Here is a 14,429-nt window from a genome sequence, read left to right on the forward strand (position 1 = left end):
ACACACACACATATGCACTTTGAGATAGATAAGAGTTTATACAACCACACAGACATTCCTGGGGAAGGCTGGCACAGTTTCTCCCGCTGTGCCCCTTTCACCCAGACTATATGGTAGTTCCACTTGCCACCACCCACTAATACTTATCAGCTACTCAAAGGCCCTTAAAAGGGTGTTCAATTATTACTGTGCAATATTATTATCCCATTGGTAGTATAGCCCAGGGCTAAAGCTATTAGAGTGGCTTTGTACAATTTTTACCAAAGGCATGCAAGTACTCTTAAGAGCTTAAATTATCTCTACACAAAACAGCCACAGTTGAAATATTTTAAAATATTTAATAATAAATAATAAAAACACAAGATAATACTACTTACTATACAGTGCTAGTCAAGAGTTCAGAGATCACACAGAAATACTTAAAATAATTCAGTAGTACAGTTCTGACATCACAGAAAAACACTTAGTCTAATCTTTCTAGTTCCTAGCTATCTCTAAAAGAAAACACAAGTCTAAGATAATTTACATATGAGCAAGACAGTGCTGTAAGTTGGATGATCAAGACAAAAATGCTTAATGCCTTCTGATTCTCTCTGTTTAAATTGCTATTGCAGTCCTGATTCCCATTACATCATTTTTAACACTTTCCTGGTGTTCCCAGGTTGACAGAAACTGTATTTACATTCTTTTACACCTAGACAGAAACCAGAGCAATAAAGGACATTCCACATGCAAATTCTGGTCATTAACTTTAGCCTTAAAACAATAGGCAGGAAGCCTTCATCTAGCCAGGGAGGAAGCCTTCATCTAGCCCGACCAGAGCCGAATTGTAAACATCAAAGACAGTCATGAAATAATTTTAATTTCAAAGGACAGACAAGAAATGCTTGACTTAGCTTTCTTTACAGCAGAGGGCAATGTTGCTACATTGTTTTAAGTTCAACCTTTCACGGCATATTCTTTAATTTAAGAAAACAATCCTGTATTTCAACATTCATATTTACAAAAGACAGAATTATGTATAAAATTCTATCTGGCTAGGCTGGCAGCCTTCACCCCCCCCCCCCCGGAGAACTCAAGTTAGTTTTTCAAGTGACCCTTGAGAAACGCTGTTTGAGAGGCTTAGGTCTATCTTAGTATACCTACCCCATTCCCTGTCTTGAGAGCCAATCTGCATTGGCATTGCTACTCCCACTGTGGTGCTGCGCTGACATATCATATGCTTGCAACACTAGGCTCCATCTTAGCAACTTGGCATTTTGCTGGGTAGCTCTGTTTAACCATGTTATGGGGTTGTGATCTGTCATAACAGTGATTTTCCTTCCATACAGATAAGGCTGAAGTTTCTGCAGTGCCTACACTATGGCTAGACATTCCTTTTCTACAGCTGCATAGCATTCCTCCCTGGGTTGGAGCCTATGACTGAGATAAACCACTGGGTGCTCTCCTCCCTCTAAAGAAATCTGGCTAAGTTCAGCCCACCCCATGGTTCGAAGCATACACCTGCCCAACAAATTCTTTGCTGTAAGCTGGACTGGCTAACACATGCTCACACATGCTGGGGTCCACGTTACCTTATCTGGCCTGTTCTTCCTTGCCAGGTCTGTGAGGGAGCAGCTATGGTACTATAACTGGGGATGAACTTTCTATAGTACCCTGCTGTCCCTAAAAATGCCCTCACCTACTTTTTAGTAACAGGTGCAGGCCATGCCTGAATGGCTTCCGCTTGGCAGGTTCTGGCCTTATCTTACTACTCCTCTCTCTATGTCCTAGGTAGGAGACCTCTGCCATACCCACCTGACATTTTCTTGGCTTAATGGTCAACCCTTCCCTCTGTAGTCTGCCCAGCACCTCCCTGACACGCTGAAGGTGTTCTGGCCAGGAGTGGCTGTAGATGGCAATATGATCTAGTTAAGCAAGGGCAAACCCTCCTGCTCCTGCTGGGATATAATCTACCAGCCTCTGGAAATTTGCTGGGGCATTCTTCATCCCAAAGGGCGTCTTTGTGAATGCATACAAGCCAAAAGGAGTCACAAAGGCTGACCTCTCTAGCACTGGGAGTCAAGGGCACCTGCCAGTTACCCTTGGTAAGATAAATGGTTGTAATATACTTAGCCCCACCCAACTGCTCTAGGGCCTCATCTGTCCTAGGCATGGGGTAAGAATCTGACTCTGTGTGACTATTTAATTTCCTGTAGTCCACACAGAACCTGGTGTTGCCATCCTTCTTTGGCACTAGCACCACTGGGGAGGCCCAGGGACAGTTGGATTCTTGAATCAACCCTAGTTCCAACATCTCCTGTACCTCCTCCCTCAGAGTCTGTTTGACTCTCTCATGCACTCTATAAGGGGCCTGCCTAATAAGCCTTTGGGGTCCTGTATCCACCTGGTGCTGCACCAGGTGGATGCACCCTGGTTTCCCAGTGAACATGTCCTCAAATTCCTGCAACACTGCTCGGATTTTTTGAACTTGGGTAGGAGATAGGTGCTGGGACATTCCTACCCCTTCCACTGAGGTGTCAGCCTGAGCCACACTGAGGAGATCAGTCACCAGATCTCCATCAGACTCCTCTTGAAATCCACTGCAAATGCTCAGCACAAGGGCCTCCCTATCATGGTAAGGTTTCATCATGTAAACATGGTACAATTTGTGCCCCTACCTTCTGCCTAGCAGTTCCACCATGTAGTTAACATCACTTACCTTTCTTACCACCTTGTAGGGACCCTCCCAAGCTGCTTGCAGCTTGTTGTGTCTGACAGGAATGAGAACCATTACCTGCTGCCCCACAGCATACTCTCTAGCTCGAGCATTCCTGTCATACCACACCTTTTTCTGTTGTTGGACTTCTGCCAGGTTCTCCTGAGCCAAGCCCATGAGTTCCCTGAGCCTTGTCCTGAGGTTTAGGATGTATGCCACAACAGACTCTTTGTGAGACTCGCACTCACCTACCCACTCATCTCGTATTAAATCTTGAGGTCCCCTCATCCTATGCCCATACAGCAACTCAAAGGGTGAAAAACCTGTGGATTCCTGGGGACTCTGTAAGCAAACAACAGATGGGGCAAATATTTGTCTCACTCCATCTTAAATTGATCTGCAAATGCCAGTATCATGTACTTGATTGTAGAGTTTAACCTCTCAACAAGACCATTAGTCTGGGGATGGTAGGGGGTTGTCTTCATGTGCTTCACCCCACAGGACCTCCACAGACAAGCCAGCAGGTCTGACATGAAATCGGCACCTATGTCAGTCAGTATTTCTTTTGGGGGAAACCTACCCTGCTGAAAATCTCTAACAAAGCATTTGCCACCTTCTCTGCCTCAATGGAGGACAAAGCCACTGCCTCAGGGTATCGTGTAGCATAATCTACTACTCCTAGGATATACTTTTTCCCTGTGGAACTTGGGGTACTCAGAGGACCCACAATATTCATAGTTACCCTCTGAAATGGCTCCTCAATCACAGGCAAAGGCCTTGCCTACCTTTTGGCACTGCTCACAGGTCCTGCAGTACCCTGTTACATCTCTAGAAATTCAAGGATAATAGAAGTTCTGCATAATATGCTCTTTGCATGTTTTATGCCCATATGACCTGCAAAGGGAATATCATGGGCTATGGCTAGAAGCATCAGATGGTAGGCTCTAGGCACGACCAACTGCTGTACTCTCTCACCTTATAGCCCTCCCTCAGGGGTCCACTCTCTCTATAGTAACCCTTTGTCCCAGTATACAGATTCCCCCTTTTCCTTGAGAATCAGGTGCCTCCCTAGCTACCTGCCTCAGGCCTTGCAATGTAGGGTCTGAGAGCTGAGCCTGTCTCAACTCTCTCCTTGTAACCCTTCCCAGCTCCCCTTCCACAGTGGTGTCTCACTGTCAGCCTGGGTACTGCTACTCACCTCTACCTTTGCAGTCACTCTGTCCAAGGGACCATCTGTACCCACAAACGGCTGTTACTCACATTCAGTCTCACTGCTACCAAGTAGCTCCCTCCCTGAAGTAACCACCTCAGCAGTCCTGGCTGCAAGTATGCAGTCTGTCTGGGTCTCCCCCATGCTACCAGACCTACATGCTTGTCTCCTAGCCTGACTGCGTGTAACTGCATAACCACATGGTACTACCTCATCCAAATCCTTCCTTATCAGGACATCTGCAGGATGGTAGTTTGGTACCCCTGTTGTCTCAAGACAACCTACTACTGGCATTTTGTCTTTCCCACTTACTGGCTCCCTCACCTTTTGTTCCCCACCTTACCTCTGTGGACACCTGTATGCCACATGGCCCCACTGGTTGCATTCAAAACATTTAACCCTAGCTCTTGGACATGTACCTGGAGTAGTGGCTTCCCCTGATACTGGCAGATTCTGTTGGGGCAGTCTGTACTGCCCACCATGGGTTCCTTTAGACCCATGAGCAGTACTGGTGATCACCTTCCTGTGCAGGGCTGCCCTGCTTGCCAGGTATAGGTCTCCTTTCTTCCCCAACTCATCTGAAGTAGCACATTGTCTATCAGCTAACCAGGTCCTTGTGTCATCAGGCAAAGTGCTAAGGGCTTGGTCCGTCACCAAAAGGGGTGACCTGACATCCACTCACCCACCTATGGAAATAAGTGCAAAATCCAGCAACATATTCACACACACTTTCATCTGCCTTGCATCTCTGCTTATGAAACTTTTTCCTATATGTTTCAGGTGTTAGCTTAAAAAATTGTAATAGACAATTTTTTTACAGCAGTATAATCAAAACATGCAACGTCAGACATTTTAGATAATACAGTTAAGGCTTTACCATGGAGTAAGGGGTCCAGGAACCATACCCAGAGCCCTTGGTCAACTTCATACTGTTTACATACCCTCTCAAACATATGAATGAAACTATCAGAATTATCCCCCTCTTTAAACTGTGGAAGAAATATACTGACCTTTTGTGCTTCTGGGGCCCAGTTACTCCCTTCACCATTACCTCCATGACTCTGGTGAAGAGTCAGCCTCTCCTTCTCATGCTGCCTCTGCTTCTCTTTTTCCTCAGCTTCTAGGCATAGCAGTTTCTCATTCTCCTCACTCTCTAGACACCTCAGACTCTCAGCTGCTTCTAATTCCACATGCCTCGCCTCCAACTCAAGTCTCTTTAACTCCAGTTGTATGTTTAAGTCCATTGCAGAAAGGTTGAGCTGTCTATTCTCCAAGGGTATTCTATCTCCCCTGCCAGTCTGATTGTCCTCCTGGTTGCTGTTTTCTGAAGCAGCTGTAACCAAGGCTGCAATCAGGTCTGCCTTAGTCAGGTTTCCATGCACCAGTCCCCTAGCCTGGCCCATCTCCGCCAGCTGGCTCCTTGTCAGCTTTCCATACTCGTCTGCTGACATGCTGCCTGCTCAGCCTGTCTAACTAAGCTAACAAAATAAATAAAACAATTGTGATCTGAACTCTGAGTATTCACTGCATGGCTGTTTTAGAGTACAAAACACATTCAAAGCTCACTGCACACAAGCTACAGGATTCACTCTACCCACATCACTACAAGCCAATTAGTATTTGCCAACTAATTAATATGTGATGTGGATATCCCACCGCTGCCAAACAATTAATATGTGATGCCTGTGTTCTGGCCCAGCAATTAAGGAGCTTCAGTCCTCATCACTAACACCAGAGAGGGTGTCTCATATATGAGGAAAGGATAACAAATACACACAGTAAAGTGCAATTTCCCTTAAGAGCACACAGAGATCACAGTCAGTCTGGGGCTGGTTTCTCCCTTGCTCTCCAGGTCCCCCAATAAGACTCCCCACTGGTACAGCTATAGGGTCCAGATCTCAGTCTAGTGGGCAAGCTAAATCTTCTAGCACCCTCTCTGTCCAACCAGTGCTTCGTGTCTCTGCCCAAGTAGCTGACACTCACGCACACACACACCCACACACACACACACACACACACACACACACACACACACACACACACACATGCACTTTGAGATAAGAGTTTATACAACCACACAGACACTCCTGGGGAAGGCTGGCACAGTTTCTTCCGCTGTGCCCCTTTCTCCCAGACTATATGGTAGTTCCACTTGCCACCACCCACTAATATTTATCAGCTATGCAAAAGCCCTTAAAAGGGTGTTCAATTATTACTGTGCAATATTATTATCCAATTGGTAGTATAGCCGAGGGCTAAAGCTATTAGAGTGGCTTTGTACAATTTTACCAAAGGCATGCAAGTACTCTTAAGAGTTTAAATTATCTCTACACAAAGCAGCCACAGTTTAAAGGTTTTAAAATATTTAATAATAAATAATAAAAACACAAGATAATACTTCTTACTACACAGTGCTAGTCAAGAGTTCAGAGATCACACAGAAATACTTAAAATAATTCAGTAGTACAGTCCTGACATCACAGAAAAACACTTAGTCTAATCTTTGAAGCTCCTTGCTATTTCTAAAAGAAAACACAAGTCTAAGATAACTTACATATGAGCAAGACAGTGATGTGAGTTGGATGATCAAGACAAAAATGCTTAATGCCTTCTGATTCTCTCTGTTTAAATTGCTATTGCAGTCCTGATTCCCATTACATCATTTTTTACACTTTCCTGATGTTCCCAGGCTGACAGAAACTGCATTTACATTCTTTTACACCTATGCAGATACCAGAGCAATAAAGGACATTCCACATGTAAATTCTGGTCATTAACTTTAGCCTTAAAACAATAGGCAGGAAGCCTTCTTCTAGCTCGGCCGGAGCCGAATTGTAAACATCAAAGAAAGTCATGAAATCATTTTAATTTCAAAGGACAGACAAGAAATGTTTGACTTAGCTTTCTTTACAGCAGAAGGCAATGTTGCTACATTGTTTTAAGTTCAACCTTTCACAGCATATTCTTTCATTTAAGAAAACAAGCCTGTATTTCAACATTCATATTTACAAAGGACAGAATTATGTATAAAATTCTATCTGGCTAGGCTGGCAGCCTTCACAGATGGCATGAAGTCATTTGGAGATTCAATGACTGCTCTTATCTTGCAGTCATTAGCAAACTTAGTCAGCCTGAGCATGTTGGCATTGGCTTTTTCTTCTGAAAATTAGATGCCAAACAGGACAGGTCCCAGCACAGAATCCTGGGGGGGACTCCACCAGTGACTGGTCTCTATGTGGATGTAACCCCCCACCCCCCAGTTTTGATTATCTATATCCTGTGAGCCATATTTTTAGAGTGCAATGCACAGGATATCATAACCAATGTTTTTGTTTCACTTTGTAAATTTCACTTTTTCACCACTTATGACCCCCATTTTTTGCTAACATTAGAGATGTGACATTATGCTAATTCTGGAATGAACATTTGGAGAACTTGGGTGATTTTCAACATTTTCCCTAAATTATTTTGGTTTAATAACAAAGCAGAAAGGCTGTAAATCATTTAAATACAAATTCAGTTGAATGTCATTTGTAATGACAAAAAAGCTCTCTAAATGATATTCAAAGATTTTTTTATGGTCAGCAAAAATTCCCATACTTCTCACCGCGTGGGGTGCTATGCTCCCTGCAATGTTCTTATTATAATCAACTCTACAGTTTCTGCAACTCAACAGAAATGAGATTTCCATCATTTTATTGATCACCCTTAGTTAACTTTTGAACCTCATTCACTAGATCAGGCTTGCACTATCATGTCTGCATGAGACTGGATTGAATAAATTAAATGAATGCATTTTCAGTTCAATTGCTTTGTATCTGCTCAGCAAGATATAATGTGGTAAACAGTTTGGAGTGGATAAGGGAAGCACAACTGCAACTGCATAATCATATAATCAATCATGCCACCAGATTATTTTATTTACCGGATGTTTAATGCAGTACATAACACGCCATATAAACATTTTCACATCTCTTCATAAATATCACACCTGCTTCTTATCAAACACAAGTCAAAATGTGTTTTGGCAACCCAAAGTGAGGCTTTTGTCTCACTTTTTTAAAATAATTTTCCATTGTTATATATTTATTTGTTTAGTTATGTACATATATGTGTGTGTGTGTGTACATATGTATGGATATTAAATCAAATAATATGACTAAAGTAGATTTAAACAGTATAAACATGGTAAAATAATAAATAATTTAAATTATTGAAATAAGTTATTGAATACAAAAATGTAAAAAAACAGAACTGACTACATGAAGACGCTTTGCAGCAATTCTGTACTAAAGTTTAAGAGTAAACCTCCTAGAAACTATTAAAATCATTATGTTGAATTTAATTAGGTGCACACAACCTTCCAGCTATTGCAATGTGCTAATAATTTCAGATGTCATTTTTTTGGTCTGCTTCCAGTGGACATTACATTTTGTGATAAATGCTTTTTAAACTGCTGTTCTAGATTTCTGGTGATATAGCTGATCATCTCACACACACACACACACACACACACACACACACACACACACGCATGCACGCACGCACGCACGCACACACACACACACACACACACACACACACATATAAAACAGTTAAGACTAGCTCACAAAGAAAAGAAGCAGTATGGTCACCCCTTTCAAAAATAAATAATTAAATACATAAATAACTAAATAAAGCCTCTAATTCAGTGTTATTTTTAATTCTGTTTCATGATGAATTGGCATCAATGGTAACCCAAAAATAATCATTAGCCCAGATAGAACCATTTACCTTTCTAAGTATGTGTTGCATTGAGATCCAGAAGCTAGCTATATTAAATTGCATGTAGTGAGTGTAATCAAACCCTGTGAAATTTGCCATCCCCTCTATGGTGGCAACTGAAAGCACAGAGATAAGGATTTATTAACTTTTTTTGAGTTTTACTGTGTGACTGTCTTTGCAACCCCAACAGCTTAAAATGAGGCAAATTATACAACTTCTAATTTGGTGAAATGATAGTACTGACAACTTGCACTTCATTAGCTAGTAATCATTATTTAAAGAAACCATAACTTCAAGTTTAGTGACATCTCATCATCAACATTTAGAAAACAGAAGAAAATAAATGTCAAAAACTGCTTGGTTGACAGACTGATTTTCAAGTGGCTATCCATCCATCCATCTATCCATCCATCCATCCATCCATCTACAACACCTCTTTCCCATTTTTGCACATGGGGTCGGGGTGTCACTTCATCAATGACAATCATATAGAGCCAAAGTTCACATCACTGGGTGGCCAGCCCTGCCTTGGTAGTTCTTCCACACCATACAATGACACTCACACTCACACCTATGGCCAATTTAGAGTGTCTATCCCAAAATAAAATAAACTAATCCAACAAGTGCATACATAAAATGCATTTTATAATAAAAAGCTTCAGTACAGTAATTATTAATATATACATCAGAACATGTATTATACTGTTTATGTTAAATTCTGAGTTGGAAGAGACATGTTTATGTATTTCTGTAAATAATAAACATATAATTGTTGCCCTATAATAATCCAGCATGCACATATTTTGCTCCAATCCACATATCTTCTTGTTCTATATGAAGGTTGAGAAACATCTGGCTGACATAACACTTATTAACCAAATGTTCATTAATGTTACATATGCCAACAGAGGTCAAAATAAACTGCACTCTCCTTTCTGGGACATATTCCTACTATCTGTAGTGTGTTCCAAAGAAATTCTATAGTTCCAAGATATTTCCTATTAACAAGATAGTTATTAGCAGACATGAATGTGTTTTCTTCTGATTTCTAACACATAATCGTTCACAATGACTCAATCATAGGCTCATTCACACTAACTCACTCAGAGGTAGGCAATGGCAGACAAAAGGGGCTGTACTGGTTTCCATCTCAAAAGCACAAACTCAGGGGATGTACTGGTCCCCATTTACAAAGCACAAACTCAGGGGTTGTACTGGTCTCCAGCTCCAAAGCACAAACTCAGGGGCTATACTGGTCTACATCTCTGAAACACAAACTCAGGGGCTGTACTGATCCCCATTATCAAAGCGCAAACTCAGGGGGTGTACTGGTTTCCATCTCCAAAGCACAAACTCAGGGGCTGTAGTGGTCCCCATTTCCAAAGCACAAACTCAGGGGCTGCACTGGTCTCCATGTCCAAAGCACAAACAAGCAAAGCAAATAAGATGTCTTCGGCAAACAGCCCATAAAAGTTCAAGGCACTTGACTACCACTTTTTATTTAGTCAGTTCTCTATCATTTAGTTACTGATACACAAGATATGTGTCAGTCCATCTAAGTGATACTGCCAAATCCTTTTTGGAACATTCCACTCATCTGAAGTTGGTGGTTACTTCTTACCAACTACATTTTAACTGCCACTGTGGTAGTATACCTACCCAAAAAAATCCATATTCCCACATGTAGCTAAACTAGTCCTCACCGATGGCCCTCTACTGCCTAAAACACACACACACACACACACACACACACACACACACACACACACACACACACACACACACACACACACACACACACACACACACACAAACACACACAAAAACATGCTCGGACATTAAGTTAGAAGCTACCATGGTGGTAAGAGAAAGAATATGCCAATCATTATCTCAACAGAATAAAATCAAACATACAATACTTCATCTATGTTAGTTCTTTACATTTGACAAACTCAGGTTCTGTGTTTATGGACAGAAGGAGTGATCCAGGAGTCTGTCATAAGCTGAGATTTGCAGCAATGCTGCAACATAACCTGTGCCAAGCTCAAGCCATTCATTTTGCACATGGAACTTCCATCTAATGCCTTCATCATATGACTTAATGTATCATCCTGGCATGCAAACATATCTGTATGAGTCATTGACTGAAGTAATAATGTAGCTAAATATGCGTGGTGACAGGAACTGAGCCAATTGTTTAACAAAAATAAATAAGGAAAATGGTCTATAATAACTATGTCCTGGGATTTATGCAGACTGGCAAAGCACTGAAGCAAGTGTCTAAAATGCTGCGAACCGTGCGCAGGAGGAAAATGTGCATATTAATAATGAAGGAAAGAAACAGCAACAAGCACTTCATTTTGCCTTATAACATACATTTCAGGGACTCAGAAATATTATTAAACAATATTGGAATGTGTTTAGAGTAGAGGAGGACTGTTTCATAAATGTTGGACAAGAACCTGTCATAGTTTACGAGAAGGACAGGTGTTTAAAAACTATTATCGAAAGGCCATTTAGATTTAGTCAGGAAGGACGGATGAAAAAATGTGGCCAATGTAGGAAATGTGAGTTCATTTTAGAGGGACCATAGGTGATAGTAAAAGGAAAAATATAGTTCTTAGGCATAACTTTAATTGTCAAAGTAAGGGAGTAGTGTATCTTGCCAAGTGTCAGGAATGTGAGAGGTTCTACATTGGCAAGACAAAAGCAAAATTTAGGAAAAGAATCTACCAACATCAATATGATATTTCAAAAAGTGAGGAAAATAATGCATTGGAAAAACACATCAGATAATTTACTACACACAGATTTAAATACATAGCTGTTGATAAGGTAGAGTTAGGACAGAGGGTGGACCTTTGGACGTATATCTGGAGTATAAGGAGTTAAAATGACAGTTAGTATTCCATGCTACTGCCCCTCAGGCCTGAATAAAACTTTAACTATCAGTTTTCTACTAAAATTTAAAGCTGAGTTAGCCATATAAAATTTTTCTCAACAAACTTTAAAAAAAAATACATATTATTATATGTTTATATTTATATATATTTATACTAAAAAGGTGTTTTTCAAGAACTTTATTATGTTTAAATGAGAAAAGTGTTTGATGTATTTTATACATTATGCCAAGGTGAAGTGCTTTTTACTGGCTCATGGCTTCTATGTTGGTTGTTTATCAGATTTTTAACCTTGTGGTTCTAAGCAGTTGTTGATTGAAGAACTGGATTTATCGTGCGACTATGGAACTGTATAAAAAGGGTGGGTTGTATGCATATTGTTTGTTCTGATGAAGTCAGCATGTTACTGATGCAAGCGCTTAATGCATGAAATAAAGTGGCTTCTAGAGTGGTACCGTTTTTTTTTTTATTTTTTATTGTTTATATGTTTGCTTGTTTTTTTGGTTTTGTGCAGTTCGAAAAGGAATAAAACACTAAGTTCTGACTTGAGATGCCAGGGGGATGTAATATATAATATTTAATGAGCAATATATAGTATTTGGAATATGTGCTGCGTAGTATAAAGCACATACAGTCTGGAGAGACAGGAGAAGGCAAGGAAAATATAATAAAGTCATACATTTCTAAATAATATAAAGAAGATATTGTGTTGTAACAGTTTTCGCAGCAAAATGCTGAAGAACAACTACTTATTTTAAAAAAGTGAAACTGAAAATATCGCTTTTGAAAAAGTATAGATTTAAAGAAAGTGCTGGTGGGTTCACATGGATCCGTGCTCTCACCCTCTCCTGATATATTAATTTCAGAGGTTACTACACCTTAGGGTAAAAGAGACTCATGACTTCAGGTATAAAGATGCAGGGAGGGTTCCTTTGGCCAGAACTTGCTGCACAGTGTGATCTTCTGAAAGAGAACCTTCTGTTAATCTATTCTCTGTAAACAGTTGTCCAACTCACACTTGAAAATGGGATGAGTTAGAAAATGCAATGATAACATTAAGCAAACATGCTATAGAACCACACAAACGTAGGAGCTACATAACTGAATACCCCCCTCATTACTTTTCCTGCAATCCCCTTCATTGTTGAAAATTAAATTATTCATTTTTATTTCATCTGAGTTCGTATGCAGGACAAGAAGATGGTTACTTGGATGATCAGAAACAGACAAATTTACTGAAGTTTGACTTGCCAGACTCCATATTTCTACAAACGTTTGGAGTCAAAACAGTAACACTAGATAAAAATGATATTTTAAGAAGCCTGGCATCTTTTCTGAGTTGCAGCAGTATTGAAACTCAGAATCTATCCCCACATAACAAATAATTACATTTACAGCAAACTGCAAATGTGATAAAACAGCCAGAGGATGTTCTATGCTATGCTTTTCACTACATTTACATCTTCAGTGTGAAAGGATCAGGATCCTTTCTGCATATATCATGCAAAAACCTTATATATTTGTATCTTGTTTCCTGTCAAACATTTTTCATTTATTGTTCTTGACACTGTACATTGTCTTAGTACACATGCATTAAATAGTACGTAAGTATTATCACAGCCTTACAGAGACTCCCTTGGTGCACAGGAACTCTACAAATAATTTCTTTAAACAATTATTTTCATGTAAGAATATTAGTGAAGATTCTCTCACTCTTCAAATCTATGAGCCAAATTAAAAAAACAAACACGCACACACACACACACACACACACACACACACACACACACAGACATATATATATATATATATATATATATATTATATATATATATATATATATATATATATATATATATATATATATATATATATATATATATATATATATATATATATATATATATATATATATATCAAAAACATCTGTTAGAAATAGAGTCAGTTACACTGAACATCAATAAATCATAAGTTTTTCTTTATTGCGCTTACCTGTCCATTTTTCACAGTAGCTTGTTAAATTCAACCATACAGTTAGGCTAATGAAGCTTCTAAAAGTGAACCAAGATCTCAGGACAGATGTGCTGGGTTATGAAAAAAGGAAATGATGCTGTTCCCCTATACAGAGCACTTCTCTTTTTTCTTATTCTCTGCAGAATACACACAGGATTTTGAAACCAAGGAAGTGTTAAATAAAGCTGAAAATGAAGTCGATAAAATGTATCACAGAATGTCATGTGTGAAACAGTCATCCAAAGCCATGCCAACGTCACTCACAAATGCTATTTTCTTAATAAATTTGAAGTGATTTACACTAACACAATGTTTTCTGAAATCATAGAATGATTTGCTGTTACAGTTTGCCACTATTTTGTCAGTTATACCACCACTCCCTCGATACGGGTATTATTACAAACATCACCATTGATGTCACCCACCTCAATGACACTCATGTCACTACAGGTGGTTTTAGAGGGGGCATTTTATTCTTGTTCTGCCAATTAAATGTTTGAAGAATTTACTGACTATAATGATACTCCAAACGTGTAAGCTATTCAACAGTCTAAAAGCCATTTTTTCTACTGTCTGTACTCCCTAACACAGTTTCTAGGTTTTTAGAAATATATTCTTTCAAGCATATAGCACATTATAATCTGTAGTAGATGGCAGTCATGAGCTGGAAAACCAAGACTTGTTTTTAAACCCTGAATCAGTCACCTGATCACATCTTTGCATCTTTGATTTGTATCCAGACCCTTCTTATCATCTGTGGGGGGGGGGCTTGGGTGGTAATGGTAATTCCACTGACAAGCCCTTGGATACTATAAGTCCATCTGTTAGCACTTTATCTATATGA

General features: G+C 39.7%; 1 protein-coding gene across 1 annotated transcript in view; it reads right to left on the bottom strand.

Annotated features, from left to right (window-relative positions):
* LOC122787238 overlaps positions 1–13,667 on the bottom strand; it is a 75,203-nt gene extending 61,536 nt beyond the window's left edge. The window contains exon 1 of the mRNA XM_044053839.1: positions 13,565–13,667. Within this exon, the coding sequence (XP_043909774.1) occupies positions 13,565–13,572 (8 nt within the window). The 5' untranslated portion in view covers positions 13,573–13,667. The remainder of the gene's footprint in view (positions 1–13,564) is intronic.
* Between the last annotated feature and the right edge of the window lie 762 nt (positions 13,668–14,429).

The sequence above is a fragment of the Protopterus annectens genome, chromosome 13.part0, assembly GCF_019279795.1.
Source record: "Protopterus annectens isolate FY-2018-M chromosome 13.part0, PAN1.0, whole genome shotgun sequence".
NCBI classification, from domain to species: domain Eukaryota; kingdom Metazoa; phylum Chordata; order Ceratodontiformes; family Protopteridae; genus Protopterus; species Protopterus annectens.